At 38.6% G+C, this 22,130-nt stretch overlaps 1 protein-coding gene across 1 annotated transcript in view; it reads left to right on the top strand.

Moving 5' to 3' along the window:
* The window catches only part of LOC119735892, a 35,809-nt gene extending 33,885 nt beyond the window's left edge, over positions 1 to 1,924 (top strand). Inside the window, exons 19-20 of the mRNA XM_038209837.1 lie at positions 178 to 198; positions 1,478 to 1,924. Coding sequence (XP_038065765.1) covers positions 178 to 198; positions 1,478 to 1,602 — 146 coding nt within the window. The 3' untranslated portion in view covers positions 1,603 to 1,924. The remainder of the gene's footprint in view (positions 1 to 177; positions 199 to 1,477) is intronic.
* Positions 1,925 to 22,130: the final 20,206 nt, after the last annotated feature.

Consider the following 22,130-nt stretch of genomic DNA (forward strand, 5'->3'; position numbering starts at 1 on the left):
CTTTCACAAATACACACCAATAAGTAAAACATTGTTATTGCTTTCATTAGAATCAGCATTTGGGTGTCATAAACACCATGGTGAAGCAATTTAATACATGGTTTACAAATATAATCAAAAGTTGTTCACTTGTTTTTGTTTATCTTTTCATAATTTATTTCTTCCTCTTTCATCCAGGCTTGCCGATTCCTATCGGTGGTGAGTAGCACGATTATTTTCATCTTCATAACTAAGACAAAATAAACAAGTAAATGTGTTTGGCCTGATTTTAAGTGATGCTCTTGTGGCCTCTATCTTGTCAGAATGACTGTTCCCTCCCAATATGTTGCTGTAAAGAAATCGTCCAGTGAGGCATTGTAATGATAGGTGGCACTATCTATTGTCAGACTGTGGCGTATTTGCAAACACATGATTTTGCCGACCTGCACCATGCACTACCATTTTGCTGACAAACACTAGCACTATGAACATCTTCATCCCTTAAAAATTCACAAAAAGTCCATTTCTCCGTGAAAAGAATTTTTAAGAGATGTTTCACAGATATTTACATGGGGCTTATATAGGACTAATCCTGTAAGGGTATTTTCACGGTTTTTTTTAATGACCCTGGCCACTGGAATCATCATTGGTTATACATAACGAAACACTGGGTCTATCTCCATGGGTAAACAAAGGACTTTCTAAAGGGTGTTTTCACGGACTCCTAATCTGGCTTAATATGTTGAAAAATCCGTGAAAACTGTAACTTTGTTAACTGTAACTTCAAGGGAAAATGGCTTTTTAACGAATTTTTAAGGGATGAACGGAGGGGTGTCACTTTAATACTCCCACCCTAGCGAAATCCGTGTATACTGCCCTTGACAAGCACGATTATTGGCTTTTCTTTCCCCTTATGTCTGACAGTTGCAAAAACAAGTAAAGGGTGGGATGGTGTCGCACCCCCCAACCCGCATCTCACCTCACCCCAATGAAACGCCCCTGTATACTACCCTTGACAAGCAAGATTGTTGAGTTTTCTTTCCCCTTCATTCCCTAGGTCTGACCATTGCAAAAACAAGTAATTGGTGGGATGGTGTGACATCTCCCACACCCCCAACCTCACCCCATCCCTAATCCTATGTGACACTGTGTATACTACCCTTGACAAGCAAGATTCTTGGGCTTGCTTCCCCGTCCATCCCTATAGGTCTGACCGTTGCAAAAACAAGTAATTATGGGTGGGATGTGTGACATCCCCCACACCCCCACCCTCACGCCCACCCCCACGCCTACCCTCACCCCCACCCTCGACCCCTCCCCACCACGTGATGCCTGTACATACTACCTTCGACAGGTACAATTCTTGGGTTTGCTTTCTCCTTCCATTCATAGGTCTTACCGATGCAAAAACAATTACTAAGGGAGGATGTCAACCCCCCCCCCCCAGCAATAACTATGTATACTACCCCCTGACCAGAAACTGTTGTTGATTTTCTAGGTCTGACCGTTGCAGCAGTGGCTGGAATCATCATGGGCGTCCTGGCCTTGTTGGTCATCGTCATCCTCATTGTGTTCATGGTCCTCAAGGTCAACAAAAACAAGAAAATCAGTCCCACGGAGTAAGCCCGGTCAGATAATCCCCGGATCATAATCCATCAAAGATAAAACCATTCATACTCGGTTACATTACTTGTCGTCTACTCGGTGATTGAATACAAGCTTCTATGTTAACAATTACGATTATCTGGCTAAAATCAGATATCATGACAGTTTCTTTAACGCACTAGGCATTACCACATAAGGCAATCCTATTTTATGCAGATAGGATGCAAAGTAATAGTAGGCTTTCTACCAATCAAGAAAGAGGTGAGCAAACTTTTAACCAAGGAGAAAGTTTGTTGTATCCAGTTACGCAGGCTGAGGATTAAGTAGGCTTCATTTAATAGCTTCACAGCCTAGTGATCAAAGAACATTTTTCGTGTATGATTTTAGCGCTGGTTTGACTTATCCGATTTATTACTTGGATTTCTCTTTTGGGTTGGATACCTCCCACTGATTTATTACCTAAATTGAATAATCTGGCGAATTTATTGCCTGGATTTATTTTTCGGACTAGATTACTCTTGCCCTGTGCCATGTCGGTTTGGGGAATGATTCCAAAAAGGAATGGAATACTGCAGGCCCAATGCGTTGCAACGTGTGTTCATTAGCTGTCGCAGGGGATCTACTTTGCCTTAAACGTTTTTCTTTTATTTCTCTGAGAGCAAATTATTGCAAGTTTTGCCAAAAATGTAACCTCACCTTAAAGTTATAATGTTCCTCACATAAAAAACACTCTTTCAAACAGTTTGGCATGAAGTCTAATTTTCTTCCTTTTTTGATGTGCAAATTGTACAAGACACTTTCATTGCCTGTTTCACCACTTCAATAAAAATAATAACAAACATATTTGTTCAGTTTTGTTGGTTTTAACATGAAGTATCTCAAATCTTTATTATTCATTTTTCACGCATTCAAAATACATTTTTGAACAATTTTGCACGTTTTTCACTTATTGCAAGTTTGACCAAAAAATTAAAGTTCACTATTCCTCACATTAAAAAAAAAAATATTTGCAAATTGTGCTGGACACTTTCATTGCATGTTTCACAACTTCAAATAAAAAAAAGATAAACCATTCTTTAACAATTTTAACACAGTATTTCACCAAAAAAAAGTAAACGCTGTCCAGTATTATTATAATTTTTTTTTTTTGCACAACAGAACAGAAATCAAATTGTCATTTTCCCTAAAATAATCAAATCATTGCGTCAAAAGTATTGAACTGTCTAGACATTTATCGTATCTTGGCCATTGGGCATTAAGTTACATCTTATAATTGAGTTAGAATCTTACGTAAGCTTTGGCTTAGTGTTGTGAAAATAAATGTCCTTGGATTCATGCTTGTTTAAATTTTGACAATATATTTAATATTCTTGATTTTGCACGTGTAAAGGAAATTTGCATAGTTTTCAGTGGCGTAAATCTGTGCGGGCGGGTAGGGGGTAGTCTATGTAATAGACCACGGCGAATGCCGTACGTGGTCTATATGTGAGCAGATTCGCTAATTAATTAATTAATTTGCCTCTTGACCCATAGATTTTGACCAATCAGCGGGCGCTTTCTTTATTGGGTCTTCGGCCATTTACCCGTTGTGCGTCATAGACGATGGATAAAAAAAATGTGTCACGCGCTCTGTATCACGTTACGCGATAATGCGCCCTGTTGTTGTTGTATTGTTGTATTTGACCAATCAAACCATTTAGTCCTGATTTGGGAATAAAATGACGTCACAGTTTAGTAATGTCGACTCCGATTGGCTGGCGCGCGGCTTGCATATATCTGTCTCGACATATCAGATGTTAGACAGGAAACTCTTGGCTCCGTGGTTAACGAATGATTCTCAGACTGAGTAGGAGGATGGGGGATGACCAAAATCCAAAAATTACCCGGCCGTGGACATTTGAAAGGGGTGGCTGCGCTGCTGGACACCACATTACACTAAAGGATGCTCTTGAGAATGTAGTTGTATAATTATATTCGCGCTAATTATATCAGAATGCCGCATTTAACAAACGTTTGTACTTTGTTTCTCCACTTGTCAGTGCTATTGAATACATTTTGGTGATTTTCTCATCACGAAAGACTGAGTGGTTGGGGATGATTCCCACCGGTCAAAAAGTGGGAGATATACACCCCCTTCCCTCCGTGATTTACGCCCCTGATAGTGGAACGTAACTGTAACGAATGCATATCATATCACCAGACCAATGCAAACAAGTAGCATATTAGTCATGCCTTTTCAGCTCCACTTGACTAGACAGTGACAATATTTCTTTTGACGTAGTGGTGTGAATCAGAGAATACACTCCATACAAGTGTGGATTGCTAGTGTTCACGAATTCACCTGGCGTGTTGCGCCTCGAAAAATATTACATTACGAATCCACACTTTAGGCTCGTGTATTCCCCTTTTTTGGAAATACACGAAAAGGTGTGGATTCGTAATACACGAGAAAGTTAGGATTCGTAACCAGAAGTAGAAGTTTAAATTTCTACTTTTGGTTTTGACGTGTGCACTTAAGTCGGGATAGATATTTGGGCGGGAGGGTGCTTACGGCAATTTGCCCCCTTTTGTACTGATCATGTTGGTACAGTTGGTGGTACAGAAATGGGATTTGCAAGTTGAAGTACTGGTTCGTGAGTATAACTGTACTGAAAGAGTGAGTTTATTTTTGTATTTGGTGAAGGTGTTGCAAAGTATATGGCCGTTTATAAGTTTCACACCGTCCCCTTTCGTGTGAATGTTTTGATCGCAGTCATTGTAAAACTTCATAGTGACCTTATGAATGCTCAGCAAATTTTGCATAAGTAAGCAAAGTGGTAAACACAGTTAATTTTTTTTCGTTCAAAGTTTGAGTCAACATGTAAGATTATCGCGCGGTTCTGATAAAGAACTCAATATTAGGAACACGTGTTACGGAGATGGTTACCAGGGAAACCTAAAAATCATATTTTGTAAAAAAAGAAAAAAAAAAATGAAGTAGTACATATGGAATATTAGAGTTTGTGTCACATAAGATCAATGACGTACAGACAAAGCATTCTGAGTGATCGTTGGAATGTAATAGCGCATTCAGGTAACTAGGAATTGACATAAATAATTAATAACAAATTAACAAGTTGTAAATAAATTGAAATTGCCACATTTCGGGACACAAAAACACTGCAAGATGTCCGTGTTCTATATATTAGTTTAATTTCCTGATTTCAATATTTTTATGTCGTGTGTATTGTAATGCTTTTTTCTTGGAACAAAATAGTTGTCATGGAAACTGACAAATTTTTCATTTGTCATCGAATTTAAATTGCCAATCTTGGGACATGAATTTTACTAACCTAGTGCCACACCTAGTAACAACAAATATGTTCAAAAGTTCGAGCAGGATTAAAGAGGAACTCACAATGCTTTTAGCAGCTATGTCTCAATAGGGTACGTACCTGTGGAGTATAAATTCTTTTGACGAAAATAATGAAGGAGTAATTAAAAAACAATGTCAGTACTGTCACACCACCGAGTTCACTGCTACAACATTATGGTTTATTTTAAGTGTAACACATGTGTTTAGTATATACACATTGTAAATGGCTAGATGAAATAAACTGTATGCACCTCGATCGTGTGTGTGTGTGTGTGTATTAGAATTTCGCGGACTGGTTTCAAATTTAATGTGCCTATTCATATTCCTGATGGATTTGATGTTATTGCAGATGCATTATCCCATTTCCAGATGAGTCGCGTATGTGCTGCAGCTGTGAACGCAGAGGCAGACATGACGTAGTACTGCATGACATGTAAAAGAAAGTTATATTTGATCCTAAATAAATATGTTGTTTACCAATGAAATTATAGCAAAATTTCAGATCATATCAACAAGGCTTGACCGATTTCACGGAGCTAGTTTCATCAGTTTTGTGCAAGAGGGTGAGATTTACGAGAACAAAACATTACTGGAGATCGACGGTGAGGAAAGGCGCGTGCTGCGGCCGAACGCTTCTGAAGGAATGCATGATCACCCCTGATGTCACCGTGCACCTCGATCGTGTGAATTGCGCCGCCAAACGATCGAGAAGGTGTGCAATGACATTAAGGGGTGATCCTGCATTCCTTCAGAAGCTTTCGGCCGGAGCACGCACCTTCCGCCACCGTCTCTAATAGTGCTGTATCGACATTGAAGGACGCCAAGTCGAAAGTGGCAAATTCTGAAAGTCAGTGTTTTGTTTTGAATGGCTTTTAAATCCCAACCTCTTGCACAAAGCTGATGAAACTCTTGTTTATATGAAATTTTGGTAAATTTTATTGGATAACATGTAGTTCAAGCATCCATGATTATTTTAAGCACTTGGTCACAAGTTTCAGATCAGCCATTGTAGGGGCATGGAGGAAGATGAGAGGGGGGAGACTGGGTCCCACTAAAATAGACTGGTTCCCAGTTCCTTCCGTCCTTTGGACTCATATAATGGGAGAGCATGTAAATTAGCCGAGGTGTGATTCCCGGGCCCCAAATACAAACTTACAACGATAATGTAAGCGAGGAACCAGCCTAGTGCAAAATGGCAACAATGGCACTAATGTGCAGTTTGATGGTTGATGAATTTCGCTTTTCGCTTAAAATAAGAATGTGTCTATGGCAACTATCGAAAAAAGGAAGGGGCACTGCTTTTCAGTATTTGAAACCGATTCAGTTGGAATGCTTGGAAGTTGCAGAAGTGGAGATACTATGGCGATTTTTGCCTACTGGCCAGAGTAAGTTATTGATAGCATTGTGTCTAACTGTCATCCATGCGCAAAGCTGTAGTTTCAAAAATTAAAAAATATGCGCACGCGCCCAGAGGATTCAATATACCTTTATAATGCTGCCACCATTTTAGTCATGTTCCCTGTATCCAATAACAATACTGAATAATAATGGGTTTTTGTGCAAAAAGGCACCAGACTATTATTCCTTCCAGCCTCGCTTTGGTTACGTAAATTTGAATGAAAAAGAAACAAGATAGTTTCGACATGATAATGGTTTATCAATAGCTTTGGGAAGTAGTTACCGGTCACCATATTTATTTGGGCGGGAACCAGTCTATAACATTAAAAAAAAAGCGCCCGCTATCAGCATCTGTGTGCAAAAAAATTATCCATGCCATGGGCCTTATTCAGGAGTCGGCCATTTTTTGTTAACTGTTGAATGAATGACGCCAGACTATTTTATACAGGCATAATGCAGCCTTGTTTTACTGTTTTTATATTTGAATCTGGCATTAAACATCAGGGAATGTTTAATTATACATTTTTAATTATTCATTAAAGCAGACTGAAATTAATTAGTCATAAACTTGCTTTCATTTCTCTTTGCACGTTCCAAAAATTAAGATTTTACCCCACTTTTAATTCAATTTGGCAGATTCGTGCCCAGGCGCGGTTCTATAGAGCCAATATTTTGGGGGCTAGCAGGGTGGCTCCAGAATTTTATTTCAGGGAGACGTGCTGAAATGTAACCCGGTTATTTTCTCCGGACACTAAGCTTTAGGCCTCTGAAAATCGATAGGGGGGGGGGAGGGGGGAGGGGGGGAGGGCCGTATTTTCAATGGGGAACGCTCATAAAAGGCTACAATCAGGCACACTATATTAACTTAAAGTGTACAAATGCACCCTTCTCACGACTATTTTTGTGGGGGAAACTTTTCGCATGTCACATTCTTACATTTTGCTACTGCATTTTTTTGTTTATGGAGGGGGGGGGGGGGGGCTAGTAGGGAAGGGGAGAGGGTACGGCGCCAAAACCCCCAATATCTCTCTGTACTCTGAGTTGTTATAGTAAATGGGGGTTCTAGACTTTATAAGGACTCGGCCGGCACCAGACCAAATCCCCCAATATCTCTCTCAATATTTTAGTCTCGGCACCAGACCAGGCTCTTACTATCTGATATCAGTCGCCGTCTTGGAGATCTCTACTTAAACTCACACTACTTTAACATCAACAGGTTTAATCCCGTGAGGAGTAGTTCTTACATAGACCTACGTACTCCCGCATCTCAAAAGGAAACAGGCGATGATAAACATTAAAAACAAAGACGACGAGTGTTTGAGATGGTGTATGAGAGGTGCTCTTGGGTTGTACAAGTTAAAAATAAAATAAAAAACGATCCTAAATATAGACTTCGCGAAAACAGACATTGTATTTACACCAAAGACGACGGACTCACATTTAAAGACGTAGACTTTCAAACACCGATCGACTAGGAGCCAAAGATAGAAAGACAAAATAATTTTACGATAAACGTATACGGTTATGAGGGGGAAATATATCCATTATTCGTGTCTAAAAACTACAAAGTGGAATCACAACAGATCGATCTGTTTGTTTTCTGAGGGAGACAAGCATCACTACTGCTGGATAAATAATTTTTCGAGATTGTAAAAAAAATATATTTTTGTCAAGGGGCCTGTGTCATTATAGAACGCAAGTAAAATTAGATAGACACAAGACCGATTGTAACGGTATAGATACACATCCGTCTAAGATTGTATTTCCTACCGCTAAGCGAAAATACGTAAGAGTGGGTAGTCGATGAAAACGATGCGCCAATATTAGAATTTAAAAACCACAGGTTAAAACAAAAAGCACCATTTGTATTTTAAGCCGATTTTGAATCGATATTAGAAAAAAAAAACGCACGAGAAGGAAAACACGCAAAAGATTAACATTCACAAAGCTAGCGTTATTCGTTGGTAGTAGTTGAATGCGACGGTAAAAATGTCTATCAAAAGACTTATAGAGGCAAAGACGCTTCAACTAGATTGATAAAGAAGTTGTTAAAATTACAACGCGATATTAATTTATTTTAAAAAAAAACCACACAATTTTACGAGCAAGCTAATGAACATCATGATAAAACAAACACGTGTTAGATTTGCAAAAAAAAAACCAATTTATCCCAATTTCTCAAGCACTGTCAGTGCCAGTAACCCGAAGAACCAAAAACAGAAGAAAAACAATTGAAAAAAAATCAGTACGAAAACAAAAATGGATAGAGTCGTTTAAACTACCCAGAGAATATTTTAATCGTCAAAACATCGACTCGTTGTTACAAACAGGAGTTTATCCGTACGAATACATGGACTCGTTCGACAGATTTCAAGAGACCAGCCTACCCCATCGAACAATTTTACAGCAGCCTAAAAGACGAAAATATATCACGAGAGGACTACGACAGAGCTAAACTGACGTGGAACGAGTTTAATGTCAAAAACTGGGGAAATATCACGATGTGTACGTCACTGTGGACACACTATTACTCGCTTGCGTATTTGAAAACTTAAGGCAAACGTGTATTGCAAACTACGCGTTAGATCCAGGTAACTTACTACACAGCACCAGGATTGTCGAGGGACGCCTTGTTAAAATACTCGGGAGTTAAACTTGAGTTGTTGACCGATGTCGACAAACATTTATTTTTGAGAAAGCGAAACGCGGTGGGAAGTCGAGCGTGGGCGGTATGAGATACCACAAAGCAAATAACAAGTACCTACCCGACCATAATCCAAACGAGCCGTCGAGTTACATCACCTACCTTGACGCTAACAATCTATACGGTTGGGCTATGAGTCAATACCTACCGTACAAAGATTTTAAATGGTACACCACGACACAGTTTACCGCGGAAAAAAATATTATCCCTCAGGAAAACGTCAAACACCGGTTACTGTTTTCAAGTAGACTTAGAATACCCAGCCGATCTTTACGATCTGCACACCGATTACCCTCTAGCGCCAGAAAATATCGTCATCCCCAAAGAGTGGATGTCTGATTGTCAAAACGAGTTATTGGATACCGAACCTAGTAGCGACGTTCACAAATTAACGTGTACGCTGTATACTAAACAAAAATACGTTTTGCACTACGTCACGTTGCACTTGTATCTCAAACTCGGTTTGAAACTTAAAAGGGTGCACCGAGCGCTACAATTTAAGCAAATGCCTTGGATGGCATCTAACATCGATAAAAACACGCAACTCAGAACAAAAGCGACCTCTGATTTTGAGAAAGTTTTTTTTTTAAACTGATGAACAACAGCGTGTTTGTAAGACGATGGAAAACGTCAGAAATCGAATAGACGGTTACCTACTCCACACAATAACAAAGGCGATCGAGCTAAATACGAAAAAAATATCCCGAAACCGAGCTACAAAACGACGATGTAATTTTAAACAAACCGATCTATTATGGAGTGAGTATTTTGGATCTATCTAAGACGTTGATGTACGATTTTCATTACAACCAACTGAAAGACCAGTACAAAGACAAAATCCGACGTAGACCGAGCGTTGCGTTACTATACCGAAGTGAGTGAAGAATCTACCGAACAACCCGTAGGACTGCACCATGAACCCAAACTTGAAGATTTTTATGAGCCTAGCGACCAACAAATAGAAAGAGAACTCGCGTTTATCGCGGGGGGACGCTATTGGTTGGCTTTTTGGCTTAAAGATACCTTTAAATTTAAAACTGTTTGTCAATAAAATAATAATCAATAATTAATAATGTAGCGGTACGCAATTAAAGAGGTCCGCTCAAATGATTTGATTTAAGGACGCCAAGAACAACCCAAGACAAAAAGACAAAATCAAAACACCAGGAGTCGTCAAATTATGTTTGGTATAATGAACTTGTTACAGATAACTTGTTTACAAAATCAATTACGATAGTTCTGGATCTGAATCTAAATCTAACTCACAAAACAAGTGTTACAGAAATCATATAACTTAGAATCAACTTCCAGCTCTATACATTGTAATAACGTTGCTAATGATAAATTATAATCACAAAGATTGTATTTCTAAAGTTGCCCCGGTTCCTAAGATTTCCAGGTTCCTAATATTCTTGGTTCTAATATTTTAACCAGGTTCCCCGAACGCCAGGCCAGTGTACGGCTGTGTAGTGAACTAGGCCTCCAAATTGCACCTGACATGAAACAGTCGTATTGCAATAAATCAACATGTGACACACGGTGATAAAAAACGTTGAGATTACGAAAACTAATTCACCCCAAAATCACTCCTTTTGTCAACATGAAATAAACTAACACCTATCCCAGCGGTAGCAGAGAACTTGCATTATGACATTAGAATGTAAAGATAACACAAATTTCGCTCATTTGAAACTAAAATGTTGGTTTCCAATCACAAATCTATGCACACGATACTCACACTTCGGTGTGCAGGCAAAAAAGGGCTGATATTCGCGCGTTCAAGGCACTGAGTGCGCGTTTGTATACATTTTCTGGGCTGTGTGCCAATTGTACGGTGCCTCGTAAAAGACGTCTCACTACAATAATAATAATAAAATTGCATTTATTATGCGCATATGCCGTAAAATGTTCAAATGCGCATTACAAAATTTAAACAGTATCTAAAGTATTAAAAGTACGAATTCGAATTAAACATTATTTCATTTTATAGATAATTCTGCGATTAGTTTTGACATTCTGTAGCTCAAAATTGAGTTTAATTTTGTATATGTTTATCCATTGAATTTGGGAATTTCGATTAAGTGATGATTTATGTACAATGCTTTTATAATTCATGTAATACTCTGTGAACTTAAGGACATTTACTTGGTTTATATATATTCACAGTTTTCACGAAGCCACTGCGGATTATTTCACAAGCCACTGCGAATCATTTCATGGAAGACTTGCGAATCATTTTCATGGAACAAATGCGAGAAAGAACTTTGTTGTAATAATCAACGGCTTCTGTAGAGACCCTTGCTTACTCCTAATAGTCACCGACCTTTGACCTAGATGTTACCTGTGACCCCCTCCGAAACCCCTAGTAGTAGCACTACGAACACCTAAAAGACTGCACCTCAACATTGAGTTAGTGCTGCCGCTACACATTATATTCCAAGTATCAGTATTGAATTCGCAAAAAGTGTAAAATATAGGCCTAGATATTTTTTCTATTTCTTTTATTTTGAGTTACCTATGTTTTTTAGTATCATGCTTTCCTTCCCTTGGATAATAAATCAAAGGCTTTTTGTGTCTTTTTTTCAAACCTTTCGAAGAGCGCCCTCTCTTCACAGAGGGTACCATCACTATGCAATAAATTAGAATGGGGGATTTTTCTATAAATCTTTGCATTTACATTTTCTTATACCATTACTATACTGTGCTATAAAATAACGTTCACTTTTTCAAAACATTCCTGCCTTGTCGTAAAGATCAAACGTGATGTATAATGACCAAATATGTGTGCTGCAACGTCGGCCGATGTTAAAGATCATTCCCCGTGCTCTTAAAAAATTGATTTTTCCGACAAATATTCAATTTGTATGTACTGTTTAAACGATGAACTACTTTATTCCAATTTTTTTGCAAAATTGGGCCCCTCCATTCCAATTTTCATACGCTTGGGCTACATTGACCATAATCCTAACAAGTGGATTTTGTCTGATATAAACTCCTTCATGTACTGTATACTCTGATGTCATTTGAAAGCACAGTTATACTAAATTCCATCAAAAGTCAATTCATTCAGAAACTTGGGATAAACAATGAAAAAAAGGAATGCCCTTGGCAAAGTTCATTTAAATAGATTGTGATTTGACTAGGATGACGTCATGCTTTGTGCGTTCTTACGGAGCTTGGTAGGAACGACGGTTTCGTATCCCCATAGGAAAACGCACAAGTTAACAAAGTGTGACGTCATTAATACAGCTATTCTGACAGTAAATCAGTGTGGTTTATGGTCCATAATTTGTATTGAAGTAGGGTTGAGACATTATGACATATCACGCTTTGTTTACATGTTCCTTTCTTATGTGAGCATGTGGCTCTCGTCCGCACTAGCTCATATGTAAGTGCACATGTTAGAGCATGACGTCATTATGTCTCGGGGCAATGCAAATCAGAACCAAGTATTAAACTTAAAAGAGGCTTAAGAATTCCATTATTTTGTACATAATATAAGTCACATTAATGTATAACTTGTCTTCACTAGTCACAAGTTCTTTATGAAATACACCGTCCACCAAGCAATACGTGACTGCATCAGTGTGTTTTGTATACGAACGGAATCCTTTACCCAGTTTCTGTTTGTTTAGTGTAACCATATTTGTATGATGGCAGTTTGTAATTGGATTATACACATACGCGATTTCGTGGCAACGACTTTCTTACACGGACATGTCACAGACACGCATGTTTCCAACCATACGCACACGTCACCCATTTTTTTGAAATTAGCTCACAGTTGCCAGTGAAAATAGTATGTGGCGTTTTGTGTCGCGCAATAAAATCACTTCAGATTTGTTTTACAAAAACACATGTTCTAAGCCACGCGAATTTGTTGCGCATGTGTACATACGTGTAGACAAGCACAAACATAATAAGACTCATGAGAACTTTTTCTAATTGCAGTATTTATTAAAGCTGTTTGCACTGACATGCATGCTCTGTCTGTTATCTCCAAGTACATGTTTATCAATTACTCTACGCAGCATTATTCTAATACGCTATTATATCAATGAAAGTGGATTTGTAAAATCCCAATTGATATAGACCCCATGCATTAGAGCATGCATGTGGACAAGTCTTTGGTCCACTGTGATGTACATGAGAAAGACACCCTTGTACTTTCATTGTCACTGAATCGATGAGTAAAACCTGTCCTCCATGGGACGCTCGTTCATTTCTGCATACAATGTATTTGTTTTCCTGTAATACATAGACGTTAACCATTTCACTTAAAATTGCATCCCTTGCACTTTAATAATAAAAATGCATGTTTGTTTTGTTCTCCTAATAGTAAAATCTTAATAATGTTTATTTTTGTTAAAAAAAACCATCTTTTACTAAATGTTGGCATCTGCAACCCTCTTAAAAAGGGCACTTCAGCCTGCGTGACCCAAATTATTTTCGGGCTGCAAACAATTTGAAACAATTCAATAACTAAATGTAAGCTGGTGGAATTTGTTAGATTTGATGTCCCATTCAAAAAGTGAACAACTTTTAAAGCTAGGAAAATAGAAATTGCAAAACAAAAGATAACAATTCGGAGTAAAACTCAAAAATAGCACGGGGAATGCAACCTTAAGTGAGTTCATCTTTTTACCAACCTTGTACGAGTCATTGTTGCAAAACTATGAACAAGTATTTAACAGCAGCAAATATATATACCGTGCATGAATAATGAGAACAAATATTGTGTGTTATCCCTTAAAAGCAGATAGGATCAGTTGCATTTATCCTCAAAAGTAAACTACCGAATTGTCATCAAAAAAGCTTACTTAAATAACTGGTTGTACTGGTGCTAAACACCCTGTAAAGCTTTTCCGTCTGACTTGCTGTCATTTAGAAGAAACCAAGAAATGTAGGTGATTTCCAACGATCGGTCAGTTGACTGATATTTGGAAATAATGAGTGCTGTTGACGAACTTGTGTTTTGTCCACATGTAGTGCACGGATTTTCAAGTTTTCTCGAAAAGTGCAACATGGACCTTGCTGAAACTTCAACAGATTAGGATTTGAACATTGTTCTTTGTATTTTGAGTGGTGTATTGGAAACAAAGAAAATGCATGAAAAGTAAATGATCCTATATGCCTTTAACCAAAGCAATTCACCAAATTAAGTTTTTCATCAAAGTGAAACTCTCGTAGCGACCAAAACTTAACTACAAGTAACAAGAAGACAATTTTGTTCTACAAACTACCACTCCGTAAAAGGCAAAACTGCAGTTTGCCGAAAATTTAACCAAAAACATGGTGGGATTCCTCAGAAAATTCAGTTGTCTTCTAATTTAGATAAAAACATTAAACAATACATTAAAGAGAACTTTGTAGTAAATTATTTGACAATAGGAAGTCATTGGACAAAGATACATTTGAGTGTCTCCCTAATGTTTGAACGACCATTTTTAGATCCACTTTTTATTTTGCAATTTGCTTTAAACGATTCCTCAGATCGAGAATAGTAAAATTAAAAAGTTTGAGGAGCATTTTCAAATGGATTTATGAGATGGTTTTTGCTTGTGATCAAGTCTATGGGAATGTCTCCAATGTCTCTATGATGACTCCAATGATTACCATCATACACAATAAAACATACATTTTACAAGCTACACGTACATCATATCGTCACCGACACCACGAACTGACACCCGGTGGTCAGCGTTGCAGAAATACAAATCGGAGAAAAACGCTTTTAAAGGTTTGACACGAATTTACTCAGTAAAATATTCCATTTATCTTAGAGGTTTTAGTATCACTCCACGTAAAAATGCTTTCACTACTCAATTATAAACGTTATATTGTAAAATTCTGCTTAGTTAATTAGCAATTGAATGATTAAGATGGGTGTCAGTTCGTGAAAACCAAAATTTACGTGTTTTCGGAGAGTGCGCGCATGCAATAGCGTTAGTGAGTGTCAGTTCGTGAAAACCAAAATTGACGCATTTTGGGAGAGTGCGCGCACACACTGCGCATGCGTGCGCGCACTCTCCCAAAACGCGTCAATTTTGGTTTTCACGAACTGACACTCACTAACGCTATTGCATGCGCGCACTCTCCGAAAACACGTAAGTTTTGGTTTTCACGAACTGACACCCTGCGCAGTGTCACTTCGTGGTAACCAAAAATACCAGAATTGACAAATTTCTTGAAAATTCATTAGTAAAATTCGCTTATTTTAGGTGATTTCAGCAATTTTAACCTCGTCATGTTAAACTTCATTATACAAACTGCTAATATGTGCAAAAAAAGAAAATTTGAATTTTTAATTTTTTTGTACACATGTGATGCAGAGGGTGTCAGTTCGTGGTGTCGGTGACGATATGTCTTGCATGCATTTTTAAGTATACAAAAGTAGAACCAACTTCAAAAAGTAAAACTTATATTTAAAAACTCATGAAAAATTAAATGCGTTAAACAAGCTTTTTTAATACCATAATATTTCAATATTCTACAAGCTTTGGGAAATAAACATTTCAGATTTTTAACAAGAAGTTAAGCCGGCAATTTAAGGCAATTTTAAGGCCAAAACTTTGAATTTTAAACTAAAAGTAGAAACAAATTTTATTGGACACGGTGAGCTAACCTCCATTCCTCTTTGTAATGACTAGCAGTCAGAATCTCCTCCCCCCACCACCATACTCTCTGTTCCTATACCCCACCTGCAAAAAAATGTTTTCGGTTTCTCTGGCCATGGAGCTTTGACACGACCCTAGCCAAAATGTGCCTGACTGTGTGCAGCAGTTGGTGCCCGTTCAACGGCAAGTCAAACCCGACGCACCACTGAGCCAGTGATGGTAAACGTGCTGGATTACCCACTCTTTTTATCTTAAAAGATCCGCATACCAGTGTGGACAGTTACACCAGCTTAACAAATTTGGAGCGCTTTCAAAAGTTTTACTGTGGATGTATGTTTTTCACCATCAAAACAGACCTTTGAAAACAATAGGTCTTTTCAAGCCATTTGAAGTGGTTCGTGTTCACCTTTTCACGACTGGCTGTATAAAAGGCATCATAATGCTATCAGCTGCCCAGAAGAAAATGATAAAACAGTTTTTGTCGATGTAGCCTATTAAAAGCTCACTATGCAATTACTGTAAGGTGGCAAGTTAGGCAAGTCTGGTTATACGACACAAACAAGTCTTTACAATTTACCCTTTTAGACTCTTGAATGTGTGGAAATCACCATGTAAAGCCTCTGTCACACTTTCGCGTATCCTAATTCCTTATGAGTTCCTTATCATTATGTTTCAATACGCAGCCGTACGCTCAAAACGTCGAATTTTTTTGAATACTTTGACTTATGTGCGACGCACATCTAGCGTAGGCCTACAAGTAACGAATTCAGCGCATCCATGGCGTATGAGATTCGTATGAGTTGCGTATGCAGTGCACAACATTTTTTTTCGGGCTGCGAATAGGTCAGTATGCAGTGCGCTTGCTGAGCGTATTCCGGACGCACCCGACTTATGCCGACCGCATGCCTGACGCAATACGTCGGCATTCGCTATGAGTTCGTTCAGCGTGCGTTGTATCTGCGCTGCAAGTACGCTATGTATACGTCCAATATAGGCGGCTCATCATGCTGACGGGGTGCGTGCCGGGAGGTCAGCGTATTACTGCGTATGAACCGCTTATCCCCCACGAACACATAGCGTACTCGTACCATGCTCGACCGATGCGGAACCGATGCGCTGCGTATTTATAACTTTTGACCTGCGTAACAGCGTACGCAGCGTAGTTTTGTGCATGCCCAAAACTATCCAGCGTATTGGGCCGTACCATGCGTATGCCTGCGTACATAAAACTTACACAAAACGATAGAGATGCATATGAGGTGCGTATTGTGCGTACGACTGCGTATGAAAAAAATGTCAATGCGCAACTCATAAGGAATTAGGATACGCAGAAGTGTGACAGGGCCCTAACCTAAGCGCAAGCCCTTTCACACGCAAATGAAACGCAGAATGCACAATATTTTTGTGAACGGACCTGCTGCGTCCTTATGCAGGTGCCTGGTGTAAATGTCCAGTTCACACGAAGGAGAAACAAATTTCAGGACGTGAACAAATAAAGTTTCATTATGACATTTGCTGTTACTCTGACGAATTTGCTTCGCACTGAAATTCGTGTGAAGTATGAACTGGTGTGGTGTGAAATATGAACTCTTATGAAATACAGACTCATTGGTTGTATTGCCCATGCCTCAGTCAGTGGACAGAAATAGAACACCAGTTGTTAAGTCACGTGTGAGGGTTACAGTTCATATAGGTAAAAGCAACGAGATTTCACAGGAGTCCAAATTTCAAATGACACCGGCCCTAAAGGTTTGTACTCTGCACGAATGCAAACGGGCGGGACATTTGATGTCCCGAAACATTCGCTATGAAATTCCTAAGAGTTTAAAAGTGTCCACATTTGCAAATTTGTAGTGCAAAAACACGTCATAACTTCACAAAGTCAATTTCGTGTTCGCTTTTACGCCAAGTATGACGGCCTTACGACCGAAAAGCGGCATAAAGTGTTAGTAGTCCTTTTAAACAGAGTTCATAGATTACATGAAGTAAAAACCAAGCCTTGAAACACACCCAATATATTCATTTTTTATTTTTAAGTTTATATAATTATATCCAACTATACCAAATAAAAACCGAATTTATTGCCATGAAAATACTCCACTGAAATAGTAAATGAGCATTATCGGGTATACTGAGATACAAGCACACTGTCACACTAATAACATTCAACAATTATGGCTGTATAGGTATGTACTGCGTAACATACAATGTGAAAGCACATACGTTATACGGTTCAGTAGAAAGACAATTAAAATGTGTGGGTTATAGAAAGACGTTATACATACCTACGCCGGCGTTATTGACAGGGGAAACCATACCGATGCTATGGCCATCAAATTCACATCTGAAACGGATCAAAAGCTGAACTAAGACTGATTGTTCGCAGTTTTTGTTCGCACACAGATCTATATACGTAGGTCTTCGACGATTCGTAAAATTGATGTAATATGACAATGTAGGCAATAAATCAAGTCTCCATGCGAATGGTGAAAAGTGGATTTTCATTTTGAAAATATTAATTTCATTTTTGAAAATAGTATCATCAACGGTGGTGATCAATTTCAACAGATTTCTTGGAAAAACTATCTTCAACAGTGGTCATTAATAAGTCAACAGGATTTTTTTGTTTAGAGTATCATCAACGGTAGTGAACAATTACAAAGATACTGAACACAAAAGGCACATGGATGTCAACAACTATTACGTTATAGGTTGCGCAGACATTCAGCAACTTCTGAAATCTCTTTTTCTTGTTCCCGGACCAATTTTCACAAAACTTAACAGTTCTTAGTGAGTCTGGAGTGCTGAACGAAACACGTAGCAACCGATGAAAAGCACGTGCTACTGAAACGATTTTGTCACCGGCTAACGTAATACCAAGCTGCCCTATCACCCTATCATTTCTAAGTACAGATCTTCATTGACTGTGTGTACTCCCGAGCCTGGGAGGACCCTAGTACCACGTACCTCGCCTACGGTGTTAGGGGAGTAGACGACGTCATCATTATGGGATCTTCTGCCCGCTGCCCGGCTCTCGTTTAGGAGTCGCCATGTACACGTTGGATTGTCCACCTTCACTGGATTGGCTACCTGTAACGGGTCCCCGAAGTGAGCGCATCGCTGAAAAAAAAGACACAGAATTCCGCTTATTCCTTCTGCTGTGGAAAAGTCCGGTTTGTTTATTTTTTATCCCCGGGGCTTTGAAGCCAGATAGGGTTATTGCGATCGCGTATTCCTGTGTGTGTCCGTGTGTGTGTGTGTTCCATTTTTGGAAAAGTTGGCTGTAAGTTCAGTCATCAATCTCAATCAAACTTGATATGTGGTATTGGCATTGTAAATACACTATGCCATCTCACTGGTCCCTAGAGACACCGCGGCTACCGAGCTCCTACAGGATGGTCTATGGATGATTTATATCAATGTGTTGATGTAGTGTCGTGAAAGTTATTGTTTAATAATAATATAAAAATTTCTACCGCGCATTTTCCAAATAAAATTGATCAAATGCGCCTTACAGTAAGAACAATAAGACTTTAAGTTAATTAAAAAATTCAATACAAATACAAGAAAACCTACAACAATTAAGTCAAATCATTAAGATAAACTGGTACGTGAATACTACAGATAAAATACAAGTTACTCATTTAAAACCCCATAAACTGTTAACTTCGAAAAGAGGAATCCCCATTCAATAAGATAAACAGAAATTTTAAAATGTCAAATTTGATGCTATTGGCCAACTGACCACTTATTTAAAATCCAACAGAGTCAATTTACATGTTAAAAGCCGTTCGAAATAAGAAAATCTTCAGTTTCGACTTGAAGCTAATAATATTGTGTTGCTGCCTGATGTCAATTTGGAGTTAATTCCAGAGTCGGGGACCAGCAATAGTAAAAGATCTCTCACCAACTTTGTTTTTTGTTGTTGTATGTATCTGTAAGTAAAGTTGATCTGAAGACCTGAGAGAGTACCGGGTGAGTTTACGTGAACGGAAAATGTCAACAAAATAGTTAGGGCACAGTTTATGCAGTGATTTGAAAACCAACAACAGAATTTTGAATTGAATTCGATAGATTACTGGTAACCAGTGCAGTTGATACAAAAATGGAGTAATGTGACAGTATTTGGGCTGGTTACAAGTTAATCTTGCTGCAGTGTTCTGAACACGTTGAAGTTGTTCAAGTTGGGATTGATCAATTCCATATAACAAACCACTGCAATAATCAATGCGACTAATGACAAGAGTATGAACCAATGTGTGCGTATCTTCCCGAGAAAGATGTTTCCTGATGGTACGGATATTATACAATTGATAAAAACAAGCACTACATGTTTTTGCTACGTGGGTGTCCATTTTTGGGTTGTTATCAAACCAGACATCCAAGTTCTTGACCTTATTCACATGTTTAATTTCACTATTGCCAACAGTTATGTGATTGCCATTTACTTTACAAAGTTGTTGTTTAGTACCAATCAAAATAAATTCTGTCTTGCTATCATTGATCATGAGCTTATCGGTGAGCAACCAAGTTCTTACAGCTTTCACACAATCTTGCAGAGCCCTTATAGCATTGGTTTGATTTGCATTCTTGTCTGGTTTGAAAGACAGATACAATTGGCTATCATCTGCAAATGTGTGAACATCCGGTAAATATGGTTTGATGACCTGAAATAACTTGCTGGTTTAGATGGTGAAGAGGAGTGGACCAAAACATGATCCTTGTGGAACCCCCCCCCATTTCAACTGAATTTGTTCCACTTTAATTCCATTAAGAGAGGTCCTATATGATCTATTAGGCAAGTATGATTGAAACCAATTCAGTGCTTCACCCAACACACCCAGACTAGAACGTAATCGATGTAAAAGTATGCCATGGTCGATCGTGTCAAACGCTGCACTGAGATCAAGAAGAACTAATTCAGTAACTCGTTGATTGCTCATGTTTAAAAGAATATTATTTTTAACAGCTAGCAAAGCAGTCTTAGTACTATGATGGTTTCTATAAGCTGACTGAAAGATTGAGTACAATGGATTCGAACACATCAACAACAGCCCTTAACAATTTTTGACACATAACAAAGATTACTAACCGGCCTGTATTTTTTTATGAGTTCATGATTAAATTTCTTTAAAATTGGTAAATAAAGGGCCTCTTTCCAATGCATAGGGAAAGTGCCAGTTTGCAGTGACAAGTTAAGCAACTTTTTGATGACCGGTAAAAGTGTGTTGACGCATTGCTTTAGCAAGACGGTTGGCATCGGATCCAATGGGCATGATTTTGTAGACATTGTAGACACTTTATCCATTATCTTTTTAACATCATCAGATGCAAGTTCCCTGAATTTAGAGAAAGATGGCAGATCAATATGCTCAGTATTCATTACCATGGCTGGACTAATAAGAACTTTCTTGGGAAACGTTCGTGTCATGTAGTTGAACTCTAATATTGTTCACCTTTTCTACAAAAAAAAAACCCCAAATGACATGGCAAGACTAAACCTGTCCTCATGGGGTGGAAAGGGAATTTCTTTGCCTTGCCCGGACATAGATTTGGCCACCCTGAATAATTTACTACGATCACTAGAGTTAGCATTTATCATAACGCTGTAATAGTCAGATTGGGCTTCATTCACGAGATAAGAAGTACGATTTCTCTTGATTTAAAAGTCTCTGAGATCAGTCTCTGATCTGGATGCTCGCCATCTTCTCTCAGCCCGTCTCCTTTGTCGTTTTGAGTCTCTGATTGAGTTGTTGTACCATGGAACACGTGGCTTCGAAGTCACTGTTTTTGTGCAGAGAGGCGCATGTTTGTCCAGCACCGATGATAATGTAGAGCTGTACAAATGCACTAATCGTCCAGTTGCTGACTGAATTAAGATGGATTCAACATACTCAGAAAACTTTCTGAGAAATGTGTTTATAGTTACTGGATGGGTGGATGAATACGAAGGCCTGTACAGAACGACAATGGAGAGTCTAATTGATTTATATGAAATGTTCCATTGGGAATATTCAAACGATTGTTTTTCACCTGCATCTGCATTTTTCAAGCTGATACTGTCTCTACAAAGCAAGGCAGTGCCTCCTTCTCGAGTGAGACGAGTATATGGTCACCGAAGTTGAAGCCAAGAGGTGAAGCTTTGACTTAAGCCACAGCATCGTTATCCGTTAACCAAGTCTCAGTCACAGCAACAATGTCGGCCTTACTTTCACAAACAAAGTCGACAAAGACACCAGTTTTGTTTCTTATTGATTGGACATTGACAGTACAAAATTTTAGTGATTCTCCACTTGATGACAAATTGGAATACTCGACACTTACGAGATGGTTCCTGTTTCTGCATCGACGATGGTATTAACGAGCATTTAAATTCACTGTAGGAATATGTTCAAGGTTAGTCTTATTTTGTCGAGCAACCTCACCTCTACTTTCCAAAGAGTGTAGAAGAGAGGCTTCTGTAGTTGGTGGC

Source organism: Patiria miniata, unplaced genomic scaffold (assembly GCF_015706575.1).
Source record: "Patiria miniata isolate m_02_andy unplaced genomic scaffold, ASM1570657v1 HiC_scaffold_29, whole genome shotgun sequence".
Lineage (NCBI taxonomy): Eukaryota > Metazoa > Echinodermata > Asteroidea > Valvatida > Asterinidae > Patiria > Patiria miniata.